Source organism: Macaca mulatta, chromosome 5 (assembly GCF_049350105.2).
Source record: "Macaca mulatta isolate MMU2019108-1 chromosome 5, T2T-MMU8v2.0, whole genome shotgun sequence".
NCBI classification, from domain to species: Eukaryota; Metazoa; Chordata; class Mammalia; order Primates; family Cercopithecidae; genus Macaca; species Macaca mulatta.
The window spans coordinates 12,597,673-12,620,386 of NC_133410.1; the positions used below are offsets into that span (position 1 = coordinate 12,597,673).

Genomic DNA, 22,714 nt, shown 5'->3' on the forward strand with positions numbered 1-22,714 from the left:
GTCCCGGGAGCAGGGGCGCGAGGAGGCACCTAGAGGCTACGGACTTCGCGGCCGCGGTGGCCTCGCAGGAGGAAGTGGCTTAAATGAAGAGTCCTGACTCCAGGCTTGACTCCCAGCTAAATAAACGATCACCTCCCTGAGAGGAGGCCTTGGATATGCCGTTTTCCCAGCGCCCCTGGCATAGTGGCTCCCAGGACACGCTGATCGAGCAGAGGTCAGACACCATCCACTCGCTTCCCTACTCGCCCTGCAGCGATAGGCTTTGCTGTGAAGTCCCGAACCACCTGCACCAGGACCACCCGAAAAGTAAAAGTGCAGATCTCTGGGCCTCACCCTCATCTGCTGAAACCAAGCAATCTTTCCACTGTATTTTCTCGTGCGCTGAAGTTTGAGGCTTGCAAGGCCCTAACACTGCTCTGGGCTTTTTCATTTTGGAAGCGCCCTCGTCCCTCTTTAGCTTCACCAAGAGGTAGACATTACCAGCTCAGTCTTCACAGAAGAACTTGCGGCAGAAAGAAAGTTGGGGGTTTTTCAAAGGCCCACGCAGAAGGTGGCTTCTCAGCAAACGCAGCGTCTGGCACGGTCAAGCGCTGCTAGGGTTTGGGAAATTCATGGTCCCCTCTCCCGCGTATTTGAACCAACTTATCTTGCACTTGTCCCCACCCCCATTAATTGCCAGCGTTCGGGGGAATGGAGTGATTGTTGCGGGGCGGAAAGGGAGCGCCAGTGTCGAGAGCAGAAGCTGGTTACAGCCAGCTTCGCCTGGGACTGCTCCTGCCAAGAGGGAAGTGGGGTGGGGGCTACGGGATGGAGGGGCGCGGGACACTGGCCTGGCTGCGCGGTACTGCCAAGTGGCCGTCTCAGGATCCTTCGCCGCGCCTCTCAATCCCATCCCATCCAAACCACGCCGCGCCTGCGGCCACTAGCCCATTTTATCCCACTGCGCCCCCGTCCCTCGCCGCCGCTGGGTTCCACTCCACGGGTGCCGGGGCTATGCCCCTCACCCACCCACTCCACCGATCCTGGCTACTGCAATCTCTACCCGGGCGTCCAGATTCCTGGCCTTGTCCTTTCTGCTGGAATCATCAATGGCATTGTGCTGCCGCCGCCAGGCAATCCTACACTCCTGGCTAGTGCTCTCGGCCTTCGGCAGCTTGGACATCCCGCGTTTAGGGAATGGAAAGTGTGAAGTCAGTGGTGAGTAATCGGAGCATGATAGAAATAAAACTAAATCCGCACGTTCCTACCTCCAGGCCGAGAACTCTCAGCGTCGAGGAGCCGGGTCTCTAGCGCAATCAGCCCTGTCTCTATGCGGATGTCACAGATGCAGTGCTCTGCTTGGGACAGAAGGACCCGGGAGTTGAAGGCAGGGTGTGTCCGGCTAGAGGCTCTGAGCCACTATGATCACCGTTTCCCGTTCGAGACGCAGAGGGGAAGACGCACACCAACGCGGACTTGGGCCTCTTCCTGGCCTCCTCCCTTTGGAGAGGCCAGGATTAGCTCAGCAATTCCGCTCACTAGCTTCATGCCCTGTAGAAAGAAATGTTCTCTTTGCAAGTTGCTTCACCATCTGTAACAGTAGGATAACAATACCTTCTCTTTCCACAAATATTCAGAGAAGCCTACCAGATATCAGGCACCATCCTGGGCCCTGAAACACAGAAGAAGATAGCAGACAGGCCTGGATAGGGACGCGAACTCTCAAGCCAGACACGAGGTTCAAATTCAGGGTCCATCACTTGGTTAGCTGTAGGACCACGGAGAAATCCAGTCCCTGGTACCCTGGGCTGCTCAACTATTAAATAGGAGTGGTAATATAACGATCCCCATAGAATGGACGGGACCAATTATCTAATGGGCATAGATAGCTGTCATGGTGGGCTGGCCCTATGGAAAGCTCAACAATTGCCGTCGTGTTACCTGGCTTCAGACCGCGCATGTGTTCACCAGTCTTGCTGACAGCTTTTCCTTAGGACCAAAGGGAGGAGATGCAGACGTGAAGAACCGAAGGACGAGTCGGCACGCTGGGTACTCTCGCGGAAGCCAACCTTGGGCTCTCCGGAACAGGCCGGGAAAGCTGAAAGCACAGTGATCCCCTTTGCTCTCCCAAGACACTGGGTCGCCTCTACGCGCGGAGGCGATTAGTCAGCGAGGTCCGCACTCGGCACATGAGGTGCTCCAGAACTAACCACCTCCGCAAACGCAACAGAGCCAGGAGGGGCTGCAGGGGCCTCCAACCGCATGGCTCTTCCCAGCTTTCCCGGACACCGGCGCTGAGCACTGGGGAGCCGGGGAGCAAGCGCCAAGAGGAGCTTTTAAATTTAAATTTCCAGAGTAGCCTCAGAGAGGGAGGGAAATTCCAGTAGAAAAGCCCCTTCTGCCTCAGGACGTCATTCAGTAAAATGGACAAAAGCTGCCTCACAAGTGCTTTGAAAGCTTTTCCGGGATGGCTTAAAAATACACCTGAGTCTTCTTGTGAATATGTCTCAGAAGGTCCTGTTGACCGCCTCGCCCTGTTTTCAGGCATTTATGATCTGACTTAATATAGGAACTCCCATTTTTCCAGCACTGTGCACCAAGCACATTGCCAACCATTTTACCTGATTTTAATCTCAGTCTACAAAGTAGGTACTAAGCCTGTGGATCTTTCAATACCTGGCAGGCACACAGTAAGTCGTTGATAAGATGGAATAAGCAATCAGAATTTCTGATCAGGATTGCCTTCCCAGAAGAGACATTTGTGAACTCCAAATGAATTCTGCCCTTCCGCTGGCATCTTATGAAGGACTAAGAACCAAATGTCCCACTCAATTTCTCAATCTGACTTTAAGGCAGTCTTTCTGCCCCACCCAGAGATCTAGGGAATTACAGTAATTACAATAGGAATGTTAGCATAGCAATTAGCCCTTTAGGAATAGGCCGGGCAGCAAAGGGCAGCTAAAGCTCTACTCCACGGCCCAAAATCTTTCCAGTAGTTCACAAGCGTACAATCAATCTAAGTCAAGAGCCTGTTTTCTCTGCCAGAAGAGCTTGAAGACAAGCTTCCAACCACCCCCCAGACCCCAGATTGCTTCCTATAGGGAAATTCCCGAGCCTCCTCTGCTAAGTGGAAATTGTTATCTTCCTTGAACAGGTGGCAGCCAGCTCCCAGAGGCTGTGACTGATGCAAGGCCACCCAGTTAGTGAGTGGTTTTGTCAGTCTTGAACTCAGATTGTATCCCTAAAGTCCTTGTCTCTGAGCAATCACACACAATTACCAGAATATTTACTAACTATCTCATCTTTCCCTAAACTGGTAACGTCTGTAAAGGCAGCTTACCTACCAAGAAGGAATAAGAGCTGACAATAGTGAGCTCTTACTGAATGTCAGGCATAGAGAAAAATGTCTTACATATATATTTTTAAAGCAAACATAAAGCATCCTTTCTTCTGGATCTGGCTTTAAAAGCTTTACTTGTATTTATTTAATCTTCACAACAGCCTCTCATTTTACACAAGAAGAAATGGAGGCACAAAAAGATTGTTTATTACTTCAAAATTACCTGCTAATATGTGGCAGAGTTAAACTTAGCATCCAGACCTCTGACTGGAGAGGCCTCCCTCCAAACTGCCATTCTAGGCAACATTTAGAACATCTCTCTGCAAGGATCCTTCAGCCTCCATGGGCCTTTGGTAGCTTCCATATTTGTTTGCTTGAATCTCAGGCAAATACCTGAGAGGGCTTCCCAGGTGATCTGTGGTGTCTTTGAAAAATAACTAATGTATATCGAGTACTTACTATACACCAGGCACCAGTAATTGAGTACTTGTTATATGCCAGGCATTATTCTAAGCCATTTACAAGTTTAAAGTCATTTAATATTCAACAAAACCCTGTGGGATAGATTCTATCACTGCCCCCAATTTACAGATGAGTAAACTAAGGCCCAATATCAAGCAATCAGTAAAAGGCAGAGTTGGGGTTAACTCTCAGGTTGCCTGGCTGCAGATGATCCTGTGCTGGATGTGAAAATGGAGGTTCCATTTGTTCAGAGGCCTCTGCATTAATATTCATCATATCTTTTTCTCCCAATTTACATACAGGGATTTCTTTCTTGGAATTTCCCTGCTTATCCAAAGTTTCAAGCAGCCTAAAGAAAACAGCAGAGCCGCTATCTTCAGGCTTGACCTCCCTCTTCATATTGGTGAAATGAGCAGCCAAGACAACTCTTGGAGGTTTGAGGCTTGAGACTGTGTCTGGAACCTGAATAACAGGAAGACCAGACTTTCCACAGCTTTAGGGCACGTTCTTACAGGTGCCAGTGGTGCAGCTACATCCACTCACGGTTTTTTGCCTGTTTTCTAGGAGTTACAAAGCGCATTCACAAACATCCTTGCAAAATCGCAGAGATGTGTCCACTGCTGCTTCAGAGCTGGCCAAGGGGATGAGCCAGACAGGCTTCTACTCTGTCCTAATAATCAAATGTCTTCAACCTCCCTCCGTGGGCACATTCAACTTACTTACGTCTAAAAATATATTGTCAAGATGCTTCTTTTTTTTTATCAAGGCCCGATTTGGGTGGTGGGGCAGGGTAGGTGTTACCGAGAAGCCAGAAGCATTCGCACTTACACTGGCTGGTTCACCTTGGCCACATCCTCTCCACATCTCCTCCCAGGGCGTCCCCAAAGTCATTGGGTCAGAACCGAAATGGAGGCTTTGGCGGTGACCGCTTGTGATCCACAGTAGACGTCGGAAGCGGGAAGGGGCGTCCTGCGCGGTGGGACCTGCGCGGGGGCAGTGGCGCAGGCGCCAGGAGGAAGATGCAGCACCGAGTCCGGTGCGCCGCTGCAGGCGGGTGCATGTGTGGCGACAATGAGGAGATATCGAGTTAGAGCCACGTCGAATTTCAGACCTTGACGCATGATTTCTCCTCCATCTCTGTTTCCCTAATGGGCACCTGGTCTCGTTGACCCTCGGAGGTCATCGCTGCTTTTGCACAAGGAGAAGCGCTCTCAGACCCGAGCTGTGCCAGCAAACTCAGGGTGGGCTACGTAGGGAGGTCCTGCGGCTTGCCCACAACAGCCTCTCAACGCTTAATGCTCCCCCCCGCATCCCGCCCCCACCCCCACCCGCTCAGGGGTCAGCCGGGACTACAGATAACCTCCGGGAATTCTCCACCAGCCTCCGGAGAGCTGGGGACTTTGGTCCTGCCTCCTTGCCTGACTGGGGCGCACCTGCAGTGTCCCCTCCAACCGCTCAGCAGTGGCGCAAGGGCTTCTTCCACTTGCACGGGTGGCGTCTCAGCGAAGGTCCGCGCCCTTCGAGTGCCTGGAAAGGAGCCATATCGAGCATGCAACCATTTTTGGAGTGGGGCATTTTTAACCCCTTGTACAGAGGAGGTATCTAAGGTTCTGTGATGTATTCCTAAAAGCAGGGTTAGTAAATTCTGACCTAACTCCACTGGCCCCCGCGTGGAACTCCCTACTCCCCAAGAAAAAAAATTGCATAGATCTATATTAGGACTTCGAGCTAAACTGTGAGGCCCTGGTAGACCGGGTTACGTCTCTACTTCAGTATCTCAAGAGCTTCGCCCAGAGTCTAGCTTCAAGTGGGTAGAGGGTGGGGAAGGGAGCAGAGGAAGTGACCCCCAAAACAACCTACAAAATGTTGGCATGTAGTAGGGTTCGCTGTATCCCCTGGACCTACCATATTGGGTAACACTCAGGGACACGGATGTGGGAGTCTTAGTTTCGGCTTTCCGTCTACTAGCCTCAGTTTCCCCACACCAGAAGTGGCCATAACTATTCACACCTGGTTTGTGTGAATGCCGAAAGTGAGAGGAAGGTGAATTGCACCATCTCGTATTAGCGCTGTGATCTTGAGCAAATTACTTACCCTCTCTGTGCCTAAATTTCCTGGCACGTTGTCAATGTTCCGCCGCCACCCCCTCCCCCCCAAAAACAAACAAACAAACAAACAAAAAAAAAACCTTTGCCTGGCTTGATGGTTTTGAGGCTTGCAAATAAAAGGAGGGAGCCAGGTCTCCCTTTCTCGGACTGAAGGACAAAACAGTCTCACCTCTGGGAATGGTTCTGAGCAGAATTTTCTCGCCAGTTACTAGCCCTGAGATCTTGGATAAGCTGCACTCTCCTTTGCCCCTCAGTTTCCATCTATAAAACGAGTCACGGAAGATACAACAGTTTCTGAGGCCCCGTCCAAGCTCTGGTTTTTGCTCCTTGGTGTAGGGGGCCCTCAGGTCGGAGGAAGGGGTCCAAAGGCTAAAGTCGGGTCCTTCCCTTGGGCCCCTCCCACTCCACCCGTTTGGGCGCGGCTCTAGGGTGGAAGCCCTGGCGACAGCACAGCTTCGCTGCGGCGGGTAGGGAGGACCGCCGGACCCAGAGTTCCCGCCGCCACATATGGTCTGTGGATTTAGGTGTCAAAAACCGGAGAATTAGAAATGGTAATTTTCCGTCATTATGGCTGAAATGCGATCTGTCACAACAACTGGAACATGTCTCCGCGCTAGCAAAAATAATGTTCGTGATTAGGAATCATTACGCACGTCAAGCCGAGTCCATTAAGTTGTAGGGAGAAATTAGCCTTGACGGGCAGAATCAAACTACAAATATACAGGCCTCGCCTTCAGGAGGCCAAGCGGCGGCACTCGGGAGGAGGCGGCTGGAGTCAGTGTTTTCTTAATAGGAAACTGCCCAGAGAATTAATACTCCCTTCCCCGCACCCCTGTGGGATTCTAACCTCCTCTTCCCACAACCTAGTCCCCACCCTAGGAGTGGGAGGCGGCGCGGAGGCATCGCAAACATTAACTGGAGGCTTTGAAGTTTCACATGTCCCCCAGGCCAGTTCCCGCCTCACCACTTCCAAGCTGTATGACCCTGGCCAAGTCACTTGACCCTCCTGAACTTTGCTTGCTACTCTGTAAAAAAGGTGTAATCCCACACACTTCACGGGTTCGCCCCAGGATTCACTGAAAGGTATGGTCAGTGCAAGCACGTGAAAACCGCAGAATCTGTTCGACCTTCTTTCCTTTCCTGGAGCTCCAGTCTCTGACTCACAATGACGAAGTGATGGGGACTGCAGTGTGTGTGTGTGTGTGTGTGTGTGTGTGTGTGTGTGTGTGTGTGGTGTACGTATGTGTGTGTGTGTGTGTGCTGGGGCTGAGGCATTGGGGTTGAGTGCCCAGAACTGGGAAACTTGCCAATCAGGCACTGAGCAAGGAGGCCAGAATCTCTGAAACTGAGGAGGGTGAACACAGAGCAACTGATGTGCCTTGCTGGGCTTGGTACCCTCCTTCCTGTCACCCCACGTAGGAAGAACGGCACTGAGTTCTCTGCCCTGCCTGTGAGGCCCACCAGAGCTACCTGCACCCTAAGATCTGCACTGTCACCAAGGAGTGGCACATGGTAAATGAAGCCGGGATTAAAAGCCTTCCCTCTGAGACTGCTGCCCCGGTCTCCACTGGAGACAAAAAAAAAGAAAAAAAAAAAAAGCCATTTACTATTCACAGCAGGTAGTTTTGGAAAGATCATCTCCCTCTTTTGCAGACGGGAAGGAAAGGAAGGAAAGGCTGAGCAGGGTCTAGAAAGGTAGGTTCCATCCAGGCTTGTGTGCCCGATCATCTTTTGAGAGCTTGCTCTGTGCCATGCACCCACTCCAGAGGGCTTTAACTACGTTATCTCCTTTTATCTCCAAGCCAACCTATGAGTCTCCTTATTCCCTGGGGAGAATGAGGGCCCGAATTTAGGGAACTCGCCCAAGAGCCTGGAAGCTGGGAAGAAGCAAAAGTGGAAGATAAGCCTGGCCCTGTCTCCAAAGCCTGTTCGCCACTCTGCCATTTGGAGCTGCAAAGCTTCAACCCACCAACTCTTCTATCTGGCTTTTTCGTGGTTCCTACAGGACCTCAAATTCCACCTCTCAAAGAGCTCGGGAAAATGAAATGCGCTAAACGTAAAACATTTAGCTCTGTGCCTGACATAATATTGATGCCCATTTAGTCACTTACTCTCTCCGGGCCTCATTTTTCTCCTCTGTAATTACATGGTACCTTCATCTCTGCCTGGGGAAACCAACGCACGTGTGGCCAGCGCTGAGTAGTTTGGAGCCAGACAGACTAGGTTCGAACCCTAGCTCCACCGGAAATAGCTGTGGCCAGGGTAGTGTTGATCCCCAAAGTGGGGCAATGGAAGTTGAGCTGCTGGAAGGAATGAATGAAATAATTCATGGAAAGCACTTACTGCAGGGCAGGAAAGCGATTAGGCGCTAAATAAAGCGCTGGTTACCAGAATGCAATGATTGGCCCGCACAAGCTTGAGGTTTGCTGCCCAGGGAAAAGGAGTAGCAGCTCTCAGCCCCTTTCGGCAACTTCTCGGCTTCCCTCACATCTCTGAGCGTTAGTGATCCGGACCTCAGATCCCGTTTCCGAGGGCACCAGGGTCCTAGGGTTAGGTCCATTCAATGCTTAGGCGATCCTCCCCCAGGCCTCCGGAAGAGGCTGGGTCGTTAAGAAAGGGGGTGGGGGAAGGAGGAACTGCTAGCACCCAGATCTGTGGCCTGGCCTCTGCCCCCACCGCCCTGCCTTTGGCAACTAGTGAATCAGGACTGAAACATAGGGACACAGAGGGACAGAGACTAAGTCCAGAATAGCAACGATCAGTCAGGCAGACAGAGAGATAGTGACACGGTCTCAGGATCCGCACCCACTAAAAGCGCCCTTACAAACATTTGATATTCCAGTGACCTTCCTTCACTAACTCCCAAAATAATACTGCGCCTCACAGGCGCTAATCCGCAGCATATTTTATTTTTCTTTTTGCACTGCCATTTCTTGTATCCCACTAGACTGTAAACTCCACCAAGCCAGCGATCTTTCTTCTCTGCATCCTTGGCACAGAATAGGCTTTCAGCTACTTTTGCTGAATATCTGAGCAACTAAATAAATGAACGAGCAAAGAAAGAAAGAAAGAACAGACAAGGATTTCACAACAAAGATTTTTCTCTTTAAAGAAATCTCTGTTTAGGCATTTCCTAGGAGCTCATTGTTGCGATTTTCCCCTGGCTGGCCACCTTTGAAAGGACAGGACTCCATTTCTCCTTCCTGCATCCTGTGGCCACCTTCCCTACGTGCGCTTGGCTTGAATTCTCCTCAGGCCTGAGCCCTGACAGCAGGGCTCAAGCCTCTTATTAATGAGACAAGTGTATTTAGGAAGTGCCTCACTGCAGGCAGTATTTCATGGAAAACAATTAATAATATAAATCAAATATTAGACATATTAGGAAAGAATTATTTTTAAAAATTCTTCAGCAGATTCTTTTGGACAGAGGGAATGCCCTGGAAAATGAAGCTCTCCCTCAATGTATTTCTTTTCTAAACCTTAAAAGCCTATATATTGAATTTATTTTAAAACCACAATTGCAGTTGCGGATGGGATACACATAACCTATTACTTCAAAGAAGGTTTCCAGTGGATGCTGACTTCTCACTGTTTGGGTTGTTGTTACAGTCACTCCACACTTTCTGTCCACCTCTTACAATCTTCGTAAATAAATTTTTTAAATGGTATATGTCCTTGTTTAACTTTGCAAAACTTGTTATCAGGTAGGCTACAAGTATTTAGTGGTGCCAACTACTCAAGGAGCATGTAATTCTTTCACTAGCCCATCTTTGTATTTTTAAATGGGGGTATTCATTTTTCAGCAAAGTACTGTGAGCTAGGTCTTCAGGAAAGCCTGGCTCCAAATCCACGTCTGTTTCAATGGGAATTTTTCAGGAGGAAGCTTTCATTGCCTTCCCTTTTGGAGTATCAAAAAGATGTCAGGGCTGAGTCACTGGGTTCAGCTTTTCCAGATGATTGCTCCTGGATGAGTCATCAGCTTCTTTTGCTTCTCTGACTCTCAGGGAATCAATACTACCTGCCTTCAGATTCAAAAGAAGTGGCAATGGAGAACCCGTTTTGTGTTTGTTTGTTTTTGTTTTTGTTTTAGGTTTTTTTGTTTTTTGTTTTTTTCATACGGAGTCCGGAGTCTTGCTCTGTCACCAGGCTAGAGTGCAGTGGCGCGATCTCAGCTCACGGCAACCTCACTGCCTCCCAGGTTCAAGTGATTCTCCTGTCTCAGCTTCCTGAAGTAGCTGGGACTATAGGCGCACACCTCCACACCCAGCTAATTTTTGTATTTTTAGTAGAGACGCAATTTCACCATGTTGGCCAGGGTGGTCTCGATTTCTTGACCTCGTGATTCTCCCACCTAGGCTTCCCAAAGTGCTGGCATTACAGGCATGAGCCACTGTGCCCGCCTGGAGAATCCATTCATGAAACATAAAATGCTCCAGGTAGGAATATTTCCTCTGAAAACATTTCAGTTCTTACTACATATCAAACCCGGTGCTGGAAATCCAAAGAGCAAGGGCAATTGCTGTAAAACATCTATCCCAACAAGCAGCACTGCCTTAAGCTCATGATCCCAATGGGTATGGCGATCTAAGCCCTGCTCACCTCAACAAGGCATCTGGGAGAAGCTGCTCTGCCAGGACCCCAAGAGGTCTAATACCTTCCCGCACCACCTCTCCTCCCCGTCCTCTACCCCAGCGCAGTCCCCACACTCCACTGCCAGCCACAACCTCTCCCAGGGTGTCTTCACACACCCCAGCTGCGACACTGCACCACAGTGTCTTTCTAGTTTTAAAACCATTTTCCAGTATGAACCTGAAACGGGGAGTGTGTTTTCAGGGACCTTGTTTTTCAGCCCTTAGCTGGTCAGGGGAAGTTAATGTGCATTTTAATGCGGTCAAGTATGAAATGATGGCATGTGGGGTTTGCTCACTGCCTAGGTGCCAGGAAAAATTCTGAGGGCTGAGGCCCGAGAATTTGACCCAGAAATAAGTCTGGCTCTTGCGCTGATCCTTTGCCCCCCAGGACCTGCCTCCAGCAGCCCAGAAGAACAAGAATGAGAACTTGGCCAGGCTTGGAGACTGCCAGCTGGTCCTGCCGCCCCCCCACCAACTTTGCAAGGGTCTCCAGGCCCTTAGAGGGGTAGGTAGGAAAAGGTATGGTGGAAACAGACATAGATGAAGCTGAAGGATCCCGGCCTTATTTATGTGTTCTTCCAGTATGGTTTGGATGCCAAAGAGCAACAAACCCCATGCTAGGCGCAGTAGTAAGTGCATGAGGTCCCATCTCTGTATTCTTAGAGGTCCCCAGGCCAGATAGCACCAGAGCCCACTGAGCCCAGGTGATAAGGGCTAGGACCTTGGGACCTACTCAAGAGGGACTCTTAGTTCAAACCTGGGGAGTGGGTGACTCAGTGAAGACCTAAGACCTGCAAATCAGGACCTGAAGGGATGTGGAGAACTTGGCCAAGCGAGGTCCTCCCTGCAGCCCGCTCTCTCTCTCTTATCTGCTCTGCCCCCGGGACATCTTTTTCTTTCTCACCACCTCTGTGTGGGTGTGTCTCTAGCTTCCTTTCTTGCAGTCCGAGGGTCCAAGAATGCATTGCTCAACTTCCCGGAAAAGAGGAGGGGCAGTGCCCCTGGCCTCCTCCGCAAAGAAGGATTCCTGGAAGCCAGTCACCCTGGTGACAGCTCTGCACCCCGTCCAGGATGTGCACGGAGGACATCCTGCTGCAGCCTGACATTGGCAGAAATACACTCGACCCGTGGGTGTGAGCAGGTTTACTACTTGGTTTTTGAATTCTCAAGAGCATCAAATCCATTGGCCCTTTCCAAAAACACAAGCCAAAAGGAAGTAGACCGGGACAAACCCCGGGCCTGCCGATCCCTCAAAACTTCGGGGACAATTCAGGCCCATTTATATGGTCACCCAAGCTCCTTAGCAACTTCTGAACCCACGCAGCCTGGTAATATCCGATGGCCACAGTCCAGCGTGCGGCGCACAATGAGGCTGGACCACTGGGGGACGCCGAAGTTCCGAGTTGGCATTGTGGGCATTGCCCAGCCACCCCTGCCCGGCCAGGTCCCCTGTGCCGAAAGCAGTGGCACCCCAGCGCGCATGTGCTTGTGGGTGTTGGTGCGCAATAACCCCGCTGCCCAGTTCTCCCGCGCCTGCCTGGGAGGCCTTGGTGCGCACAAGGAAAGCCATTCAAAAATGTTAATGAGCTTATTAAAATGAGCGGCTTTACTGGCTCTCCTTTTACAGCCAGCTGCCCACCCTCTCTTTCTGGTGGACCACTGGCGAGAAAGCACTTGGAATTTTTTTTTTTCGTCTTAGGGCGTTTTTCATCTAAGGACAGGGGGCTCTCCGGCTCTCCGGAGACTAGTGCGGCCACAGAGGAGAGAACTAGCCTCAGGCCTTCTCCCTACCGAGCACAGTGAGTTTGAAGAAGTCCTCCCTGAGGAAAACCTGTACTTTCCAAAACAGCTGACCTCTCAGGCCCAGGAAGGCTGATGGCGGAGGCCAAAACACAGTGACCTTCCTGGGGAGGCCTGCATGGTAGCAACTTGGGGCGACTCAAATCTTTAAAATAACCACCTCCCGAACCCCACGCGCAAACAAAAATTGTGCTCAGGAAAGACACGACTCAATATTTAAAGTAGAAAGCTTTTGTCCTTTACTCCACTACAAGCCAGTGGTAAGTCTGAACTCCAAGCGTTACTCAGGAGTCTTACATCCTTTTTTTTTTTTTTTAATGGAGGCCCAGAGAAGTTAATTGCCTAAAATTCACCAAGTCAGTGGTACAGTTGCCTCAGGCCTGAGGAGCCCACTCAGGTCCTCCAGCGGCCTTACTCTAAGTACCTATGGGGTCTTTGAGCCCTATTCGATCACCTCCCACCCTCGATTTGTGCAGGCAGCGGAGAAGCTTTCACATTGTGCATCCTCCCCTAGGCGCAAGGGCACACATCAAGGTCCTAAGGAGAGAGGCTGAGTGTAGCCACAGAAGGGGACCGGGACAGAGACGGAAAGAACTCACCAAAAAGCCCCCCAGGTCCGCAGCACAGGACCCAGCGCCGGATCCTCATGCCGAGAGTTTAAAGCTGCGATTGCAAAAGCAGTGCGGATTAATGCAGGCGCTCCCATGGGACCAAGAGGGCTGCAGAGACTAGGTGCTCTCGGCTCCGCGGGCGCACAAACCGCGACGGATGGCGGCATCGGGGACTGCGAGCAGGGGCATGGAGTGGGAGGGAAAGCTGATGAGAGCGGGCTTTGAGCCTGGAGAACTCGTCACGCACGTTCACGCAAGCTTGGAGGAAACATGTGAGCTCAGGAGCGAGCTTACCTCGCGGGAGGTTCGAGGGAGGGTGACACTCTCACCCCCACAGCTACCATGTGTTCCCTTTAAACCGTCCATTCCGACAGGAACACAGTGGTGCCATTCGCAGTGGCCACGGATTCCGGGTCGGCCCTGGGTGGGCCAGAAGCCACGCTCCTACTTTCCCCGCCCGCCTCCAAGCAAAAAGCAGAAACGGCAGGACTCGGGGTGGAGCGCGGGGCTGCAGGACCCTTGGCCCAGTTCTTACATTCCCAAATTGCCCCACATTCAGACTTTTGACGTTTTCTTCATAGGAGGCACAACCTCAGATATACACTCAACATGTTGAAAAGAAATGTATGGTTCAACCTATACCCTACACTAGACCACCCCTGCCTGCAGGGTCCTGGGAATCAATCTTTTATAAATGCTTTAATAATTTGAACGACCCAATTTGTGTTGAATAACTCCTGTATGTGACTACAAAACCCCCAATTTATTAGGTGATGTAAACATTTATAACACAACACAATTTTTCTGCAACCCTACTTTGGCATTTCTTCATTCCTAAAACGTATCGAGAGAGCAAAAACTGGTAGAGGCTAGAGTCTCTAGACCATTGAGAGACCCTAAGCATAGCAACCTACAGGACACTTGCAATCCCCTGAAGGACGCAGGAGTTCGAGGCAGATTGCTTTAGGTCAGCCAATCCAGCACTGCCCAGAAGTTCACAATAATAATAACGGCAATAATAACAATGAGCGCAATGTACGGTGTTTGACGGTTTTCAAAACGTTTGCATGCTTTTGTGATCTGGCCACTACAGAACCAAAGCTGGCAGATGCCAGCACGAAAGGACAATCTACCCTGCCACCTGAAATCCTAAAATATGCTTCTGGGCTTTGGACGACCATGACTTGGCTTCAAAATGACCTGTGGCAATGGATAAGTTACATCACCTCGTTAAGCCTCCGTTTCCCTATTTGTAAAATGGATGTCATGTGTACCAGGCTATAGGGAGCCTCTGAGAACCGGATCTGAACAGGATTGGGAAACGCATCACCTGTAACATTTCAGACAAACGAATGGAGTTGTTTTTGTTGTTCTTCTTACTGTTAAATATTGTTTGGTTGCTCCTTCGGCCCTGCCTCGGATTAGAAGCCTCTGCTGCTGCTTCCTTCGAGGCTATGGTCCGGGCTTCACCCATCGCGGTGGCTTCTGCAGCAGCTGTGGGCCCAGAACGGGTACAACCAGCCTCGCAGCTACCCGCCTTGAGCGTTTTCCCACTTACAAAGTGCCATCAAGCATTTGGAGTCTCTTGGAGTCCCCATGAAGGTCTGTGCGGTTGCCAAGTAAGGGGGCTGGCATGCTGAAGTGGGTGGCCTGCAAGGTTGAAGCCCTGCAGTAACCGGGCAGCTGTCTGGGCCCTTGCGTGGATCTGCCTCACTTCTGAGAAAGAGTGCTGCCCAAACGCCCCTTGTTCCTCCCTTGGGTCCAGGAGCTCCTTCGACAGTTCCCTGGTTTAGGAGAACTGTCTGATTCTCTCTATTGTTCATGTTCCCTCTGCAGCGCAGGAGCCTTTCTGTAAAGCGAGTTAAACTTCGTGAACTTTGCGTTGAGAAAGCCAGATTCCACATTTTCTTCCCAAACAAGTACTGAAATGTTTCTAGAGAAGAGTGGATTGTTGGCCTGGCTGGTGCTGAGCTCCAGCTGCCGGTTAGGGAGTCAGAGCGCCAGAACCGCCGCTTGGCAGGACTTCTGAAGACCCGGAATGAGGTTCTGCCTCCATAGGATGCTCAGTGTGCCATTGCCAGGGTCTGCTCCAGAGCGCTTCCCTGAGAGGAAACCAGGAGCCTGCATTCAGAACACTCCCCACTCCTCAAAAGCCCCCAGATGTCACCCTTCCACGGTCCCAGTGTCTCAGGTTTCTGGGTACTGACATGGCTGAGCCCCAGTTCAGAGAGCAGGTACTCGTGTTTGAGCCCGATTACAACCTTCTTGAATGATGTTTCACTGTCCCCCTGTCCCCTTTCCTAGTGTGGGGGAGCAGTGAGGGTGCTGGGATTCGGAGCAGCCTGGAAGCCATTTATTTTCTAAAATGGAATCCAGTCTCAACTCACCCTGCTCATCTAAGATCCTCTCTGGGGATCCAAGCTCCTCTCACACCTAATCTCTTGAAATGAGACGCGGTTTGGGACCAGCCAGGTCTCTCTCTCTCCCTTCCTTCCTTCCTTCCTTCCTTCCTTCCTTCCTTCCTTCCTTCCTTCCTTCCTTCCTTCCTTTCTTTCTTTCTTTCTTTCTTTCTTTCTTTCTTTCTTTCTTTCTTTCTTTCTTTCTTTCTTTCTTTCTTTCTTTCTTTCTTTTTCTCTCTCTCTTTCTTTCTTTCTTTCTTTCTTTCTTTCTTTCTTTCTTTCTTTCTTTCTTCCTTTCTTTCTTTCTTTCTTATCTCTCACACACGTACGCGCACACACATACACACACTCAGACCCACCAGCCACATTTAGTAGCTGGTTGATCCCAAATTTGCTGCTGACAGTAAGATTTGTGGGCTCGGCCCGAATCCTTGGGACCAATTTCAGTGCAAGTCACATGGTGTTCTGCCCCCTTACCAGCCATTCCCCTCACCGTGGTTTACCCATCCGTAGAGTGGGTGGATCTAATTCGAAAATCCCCAAGGCCAGTTTTAAGATTCGCTAAGCGCCAAAGGGACTGAGAGTGATGAAGAGGCCGAAAGTTCATTGGGCCCAGGCGGCAGTTGCTACTGCTCCGGTAACCAGGCCCAGAGAAGGCAGAGAGGGTTCAGCGCAGCGCAGGGATGCAGGCAGTGGGTGAACAGAGATACCCTCGAGTAGGGAGCGGGACTGTTCTTCATCTTTCCAACAAAAAAAAAAAAAAAAAAAAAAAAAAAAAAAAAAAAAAAAAAAAAGAAGAAGAAGAAAAGAAAAGAAAAAGAAAAAAGAGAGAAAGGCGGAGAGAGCATAGAGGAAAAGGAAGAAAGTAATACTGCAAATTTTCAACGTGAGCCGCGTCTGCGGCAGAAGACCCAAGTAAAGCATTGGTCCGGGTCGCAAAATGCGGCGAGAACTCCTTGGAGGACAGGCTGGACCCAGAGGCCGCCTCCAGCTCCCAGAATCAGACCTCAGGGCATTCTCGCCAAGGCAAACCGCGGGACAGCTTGAAGGGAAACTGCCATAATCAGGATCAAACTGAATTCATTTGAGTCATTTTCCCCGGGCAGCCGGAGGCAGCCCGCGGAGCTGGCCCAGGCAGGGGGCCGGAGAGTGGGAGAGAAAGGGAAGGGGCGCCCAGGTCCGCAGGGTAGGTGGAGTCTGCGGTGGAAGATGGAGCCCCCAGGGGTGCGACCCGGACCTCAGTGCCTTTTCCTACTCGAAATAAACTCCCTGGTTCTTTCACCGCCCAATCGGCAAAGATGGAGAACAAACTACCCTGTTAAGACGCAGCAACAAGCAACTGCCTTTTCGGAAAGGGAGAAAATCCCTCCTCCTAAAAAAACCCCTCAGTAAGTAGTGATCCCTGGGGACAAGAATGGAGGAGATTCTAGCATTATCGGAAATGTTCCAACTCTCTACAAGAAAAACACAGTCATGATGAATTGTACAATTAAAATAGAATTGTAAAGTATTAAAGAAACGAGATGATTGCAAGAACCATATGGAAGGTAGTTGGACTCGAGTGCGGGACCGGGTGGGAGTGTGCATATCACAAGGGCCTTTGCCTCTTCCTTTACATTTGGCTGTTTCCGGAAGCGGGGATAATTTTGTACAACGCTTGTCACCAAGCTGCGCCCGGGCCGGATCGAGGGCTTGCGGGACCCCAGGCCAAGGTCTTTAGGGTATCAGAGCTTGGAGGCCCGAGGGCTGGGAAAAGTCGCAGCTGCCCTGGAGAGCGAATGGACCTTTCGGCTTCAGGTGAAATTGAAAGAAGCCTCGGCCTGGGTTTTGGTGTTTCCCGGCTCGGGTCCCGCGGACTGGAGGCCTCAACGCCGGCAGTGTGGCATTAACTCTTCCTTGCTCGCCGGGAACTCGGCTTGAGCTGCTAGTGAAGGTGAGCATTTAGCTCCAGTGAATCCGTAGCATTCCGGGGAGTCTGGGAGCGCCAGCTGCGTATTATCATCTGTAAAACGGGGTAATATATAATGGTGCCCTGCCCATTCTCTGCTCCCAGGGTAGGCTTGGTGCGGATCAAATGACGCCCTTTTGTTTAGTGCGGGGATGCGCTCTGAAACCTTGTAGAGCCCCAATTGCACCCGTCCGAGGAAAACACTCAGGTGACCCTTCTCCGAGAGACAGGTTATTCACGCCTGGTTTGCAACTAATGGCTTCAGAATTTTAGCAGGATTTTTCACTAAACCACTCTTGAAACTAAAGACTAGATAACGTAGAGAAACGCTCCTAAAATCGAAAGCAGAGAGAGAACAACAGGGTGGGGTGGGCTGAGGAGAGGTGAAAGGGTTGGTACATTGGGATGGGGGATGGACATTGGCTGGGGGTTCAACCACGGACTCTTACTAGGCTCTGAAACCAATGGTCACGGGGCGGTTGGGGAGAAATCCTAGGAATTTGTTCCCGGTTTCAGTGGGATTCCTCCATCACTCCTACAAAGTCCCCGAAGCCATGATTTCTCTGAGCTGCCCAGGTTTATACCCTGCCTGAGGAGTGGGTGGGCAGCAGGGCTGCTCCCAGGAGGGACTAAGCATCCTTGTCCAAGACCGAAAAGAGGTTGGAAAAGCCCCAGCTATTTCCAGCCTGCCGTAATACTGGTTCCCCCAAAGTCGGAAAGAGACAGTTTCAGAGAAAACACGGCGTCCAGGAGGGCATGTTAAACTAAAAGTTTATAAATTAAAGAAAAAATACAGCGAATAGAGCTTCCAAACTTCACAAATCTTTTTACAGTTAATACTCTAGTTGAGTGCACAGTGCCATTAAGGAGGCGAAAAGCGGCGAGGTTGACAAGACAGGTGGGATCTCCTGTTTAAGGGTAAGTGAGGGGCGGATAGGGGAGTCCCGGGCCAGAGCGCAGGAGTCGCAGAGGGCGGAAGGTAGAGACTGAGGGCCAGGCAGCGGCACTGCGGTGGGCGCCCTGGAAAGGCTGGCCAGGGATATTCACATTGAGTACAAAAATAATCGTCATTTGAATACAAACAACTGAAAAGTGCTACACGTCTTAACCTCCTTTAAACAAATAAAAAGAAATGAAGGAAAGTTTCCGCAGAGGGCTGCCCGGGTGTGCCCTCTCCTCCTTCCGGGGCTCCTAGGCGTTTCCTGCTTGTGCAGGTACCTGGACTTCAGAGAGGGAAGATGTGGAGACCCACGGCTTGCACCACACTCGGAGGCCCCCTTCATTACATTCAGCACCCCAATCGGGCGCCCCCACCCTAGCTCTGACACAAGGGAGGGGTGGAGTAGAGGGCCTGAAAACCCAGTCCTTCACTTTTCAAATCAACCCCTGGCCTGGTGCTGCCTGGGACTGCCAGGGTTTCGCACCCCTTGGTTACAAATGCAATTTCCAAAAATAAAAGATATGTAGATACACATAGATTGGTAGCATGGATACCATGAACTAGTGTGGCCTAGTGCAGAAAGCTCCCAGCAGGCCGGAAATTCTGAGGATTCAGGCTATGTGGTCTCCAGGAGTTCCCGCTTAGGGAAAACCCCACCCCCAGGCAGACATAATTCGAATCCAAATTCAACTCCAACATTGTCGTGATAATAAATAGAGCCCAGGGGCTTCCAGGCAGGTGGGCTATCAGGGCCCCTAGGCCATAGGGTGCCTCTGTTCAAATTAGTAAAAGGCGCCCCCTCGGGGCAGACTCAGCCCAGCTGCCAGGGGACAAGTCCTGGCTAACGGGAGCTGGAGCTGAGTTTCACCTCCAGGTGCCTCCTTGGCGGGGCGCCCCGTGCAGGCTACAGCCTACAGCTGTCAGCGGCGGTCCGGAGCCGGGGCGCGGGAATCACTCGCTGCCTCAGCCCAGGCCGGTTCACTGGGTGCCTGCGGCGGCCGCGCAGGTGGAGAGCGCCCAGCCTGGGAGGCAGTAGTAGGGGTAATAGTAGGAGGGCTGCAGTGGCAGAAGCGAGGGTGGCCGCAGAACTTCGCCGGGCAGGTATTGTCTCTGGTCGTCGCGCACCAGCACCTTTACCGCCACCTTCTTGGCGGCGGGCGCCGAGGCCAGCAGGTCGGCGGCCATCTGCCGGCGCTTGGTCTTGTAGCGACGGTTCTGGAACCAGATTTTCACCTGCGTCTCGGTGAGCTTCAGCGACGCGGCCAGGTCGGCGCGCTCCGGCCCGGAGAGGTAGCGCTGGTGGTTAAAGCGGCGCTCCAGCTCGAAGACCTGCGCGTGGGAGAAGGCGGCCCGCGACCGCTTCTTGCGTGGCTTGGGCGCCGCCGGCTCCTCCTCCTCCTCCGCGACGCCTGCCGGCCCGCTGCCGCCCCTGCCGCCGGCCCCGCTGCACAGCGCGGACATGTGTGCACCTCTGGGGCCAACACCGTCGTCCTCGGTCCTTGGGCTGCGGTCGCCTGCGGACCCCGGTGGGAACAGAAACAAGAAACTGTCAGCGCCACAGACGAGGCGAGGCCAGGCCTGAACTGCAGGGGTCACGGGGGTGGGGCGGAAATACACTTTGATCCCACTCAAGCGGAGCCGAGGTCTGGGAGGCCCTGCGCCCGGGAGACCAGTCTTAGAATCTTGCCCCACTGGGTATCCCATCTAGGCCTCTTCTGGGGAGGGCGGCGGACTCAGTCGCTGTGTCAATGCTGTGTTGTCGAGACCTGCTCCCCACCCTCTCTGGGTCCTAGGCTCCCCGCAGTAACTTGGGGCACTAGACCCGAGCATCCGCGAAAGCCCTCCCGGCTCTCAGTGCTGAGCATTGGGGTTCTAGACTGCATTTCCGTCTCTCTGCTTGGGTTCACGAGCCTCTCCACACTCAGTTCACACGCACACACGCGCACATCATCGCAGCACACAATTGTCTAGTGCAGGTAAGGGAAGGTGGAGGCGGATACTGGGGCCAAAGGTATTTAGAATCTTTCACCCTCAGCCGCCTGGAATTGCTGTGAGGGACATGGAAACAGGCTGAGCCAAGGCCTTAGATGAGAGGATGGACTGGAGAGTAAAGAGAGAGGATTGCCACTGCCTAGAGTTTTTGGACCCTGATCCCACACCAGCTTCTCGGTCTCGTACCCGCCCCTCCGAAGAACTCCAGCAGAAAGGTCCAGCTCTCCCCTGTGCTGGAGGCCTACAGAAACTTGTACCCAACTAGGGCGGGCACCCAGGTCTTCCAGACCACAGGACAGGCCAGGCCACGGCTGAGGAGGCCTCTCTCCTGCCTCCGTGATGAACTATAGTCCCACTCCGGGATCCTCGGCCTAGGGCTGCTCTCCCAGACCTGGGGTCTGAGAAAGCCAAACCAGCCGTTTCCCCAAAGCTCTAGTTCTGCAGATTCTCAGCTCTGGCCCACTCGGAGGTATTCTTCACCACCTATCCACCTACTGTGGGGCCCGGCCCCGGGACCTCGAACTAGCAAAGGTCTCTTGTCCAGAGCTAGGGCACTGGCTACTTGAGGTCTCTGCAGCCCTCACTTCTCCGCTTCCCTGATTTTGGGCATTTGGGGACAGACATGGCAGAAAGCACTGGCGATGAACTCAAAGACTCCCGACCGCAAGAGGCAGCGGTTCTCCCAACCCAGTCTAATGCACATTGACCCAGGACGTCTCAGGCCTCGCCCCAGGACGCCGGGTTCTGAGGAGCTACTCCGGTCTCTCGCGGGCTCAGTTCCCGAAGTGGCAGAGCAGCTCGCGCCAGAGTGCAGAACTTCAGGACTTGGCCAGCCTCCGAGCCCCAGGGCGCAGGGTGCTCACAGCCGACCACCCCACTCGGCGTGGTTGCCCTCCGCGTCCATCCCCTCAGCCCGGCCCCCATCCCCGCGAAGCCGCAGCAGACCTGAGACGCTGGCGGACATCTCGCTGTCGCTCCGGCCCGCGGCTTCCTCCTCTAGGTCTTTGGAAGCGGCCAGCTCACAGACCGGCTGGCCGAGGCTCAAGGATCCCCCCGCGAGGCCGGCCCCGCTGGCCCCTGGCGCGTCAGCGCAGCGCCGCCTGCTCTCGTTCTCCTCGCTGAGCGCGGAGTCCGAGTCCCAGCCTTCCGGGCTCTCCGCAGTCCGCCCCGCAGCTGTTCTGGTACCGGCAGGAGACGCCAGCAGAGAGTCCTCGGCGCCCCCCAGCGCGCCCGCGTCCCTCTCCCCAAAGAGCCGCCAACAGCAGACAGCGGGCGCCGGGGCCACCGACACCGTTGTGCCCCCGGACGCCGGGCGCCCCTCTGGCGCGACCAGCCCGCCGCGCTCCTCTTTTTTGTTGAGGATCGCCTGGATGGAGAAGGGCGTCAAGGTGTTGGCGCCGCGCACAGCCATCTGCGCCGCGGGCCGGAGCGGCCGCCGGGGCGGGCAGCTGGGGCGCCGAGCAGCTCCGAGCGGGACAGAGAGAGCCGGCGGCCGCAGCGCGAGTGAGCCGGGTGTACGAGGCCGCCGCCGCCCACTCCTGCGCGGCCCAGCAGCCCCCGCCCCACTCCGTCCCAGGATCTGCGCCGACCCTCACCCCCACCTTAGAGGCCCACCCCGCCCGGAGACCCCCTCCCCCCGAATCCAGAGCCAGACGCTCTCCTTTCGCAGCTCAGCTGGATTATCTCATCGCTTCTCGCCCTTAGGGGCGGGCCGGGGTCTGCCCCCTCGGGGGACGTGAAGGAGGATTGGCGGGGGCCCCTCCGTGGCAGCAGTCCCCTCCCGAGCGCCGCCGGGGCGCACAGCCCGAGTCACTTTTTCTTTGCGCGTCTGTCCCTTCCTCGCCTGCAGGATTTCGCTCCTGGCCCGTCCTCCCCTTCCCTGCTGGGCAGGCTCTTCCGGAGCCCACCCCCGGCGGCGGCGGCGGCGGCCGCGGCCGCTGGATTCCGAGAGGCGCGGGGCACCTTTTTACCCCCTGCCCTGGTTTTATCTGTTTCTTTTCTCTTTCCTTCCCTTGCGTTCCACTGTACCACCCCCTCCCGCCCGGGTGTCATTCCTCACTGCTGAGTGACAGCCTCAGGCCACACCCCCCCCGGGCTGTCCCGGGTGCTCCTGGCCGTCCATTGGCTGGCTCCATTTGGGCGACGTTGACTTTAACAGACAAAACTGGGCACGTTGCGCCGCTAAAGACAGGGTCTAACTTAACCCCTTCTCTCCTAAGCCTGGTCCTCGAAGCACCCTCCAGCAACAAGGAGGCTCATCCACCCCAAACCACGTTTCTTACCTCTGCAGATGTATCCACCTATTCCAGCGCTTTAATAGAACCCTGATACTAAGTTGAGTCAAATCTGCGGAGAAAATCCAAGATAATGCAGTTCCATAAATCATGCTCGTAGTTTCTGTTCTCTAGGAAGGATTATAAACACGAAGAACAAAATGCATCTTTTTTTTCTCCCTACAGTTTCGCCGCTTCCTCACTGCTAACGTTCTTTGCTGAAATGATCAG

At 53.0% G+C, this 22,714-nt stretch overlaps 1 protein-coding gene and 1 long non-coding RNA gene across 2 annotated transcripts; both read right to left on the reverse strand.

Moving 5' to 3' along the window:
• Nucleotides 1–3,380: 3,380 nt before the first annotated feature.
• On the reverse strand, nucleotides 3,381–8,499 carry LOC106998253 (uncharacterized). Its single transcript, XR_013417438.1, has 4 exons — nucleotides 8,233–8,499; nucleotides 5,970–6,150; nucleotides 5,215–5,308; nucleotides 3,381–4,966 (listed from the first exon to the last, which is right to left on the reverse strand). It is a non-coding gene; the product is annotated as an uncharacterized LOC106998253 (long non-coding RNA).
• A 9,533-nt stretch (nucleotides 8,500–18,032) lies between these two features.
• On the reverse strand, nucleotides 18,033–21,842 carry NKX3-2 (NK3 homeobox 2). The gene is given in 2 exon segments (NM_001194111.1): nucleotides 18,033–19,732; nucleotides 21,156–21,842. Coding segments are annotated over 2 exon segments (1,002 nt in total). The 5' UTR covers nucleotides 21,622–21,842; the 3' UTR covers nucleotides 18,033–19,196.
• Between the last annotated feature and the right edge of the window lie 872 nt (nucleotides 21,843–22,714).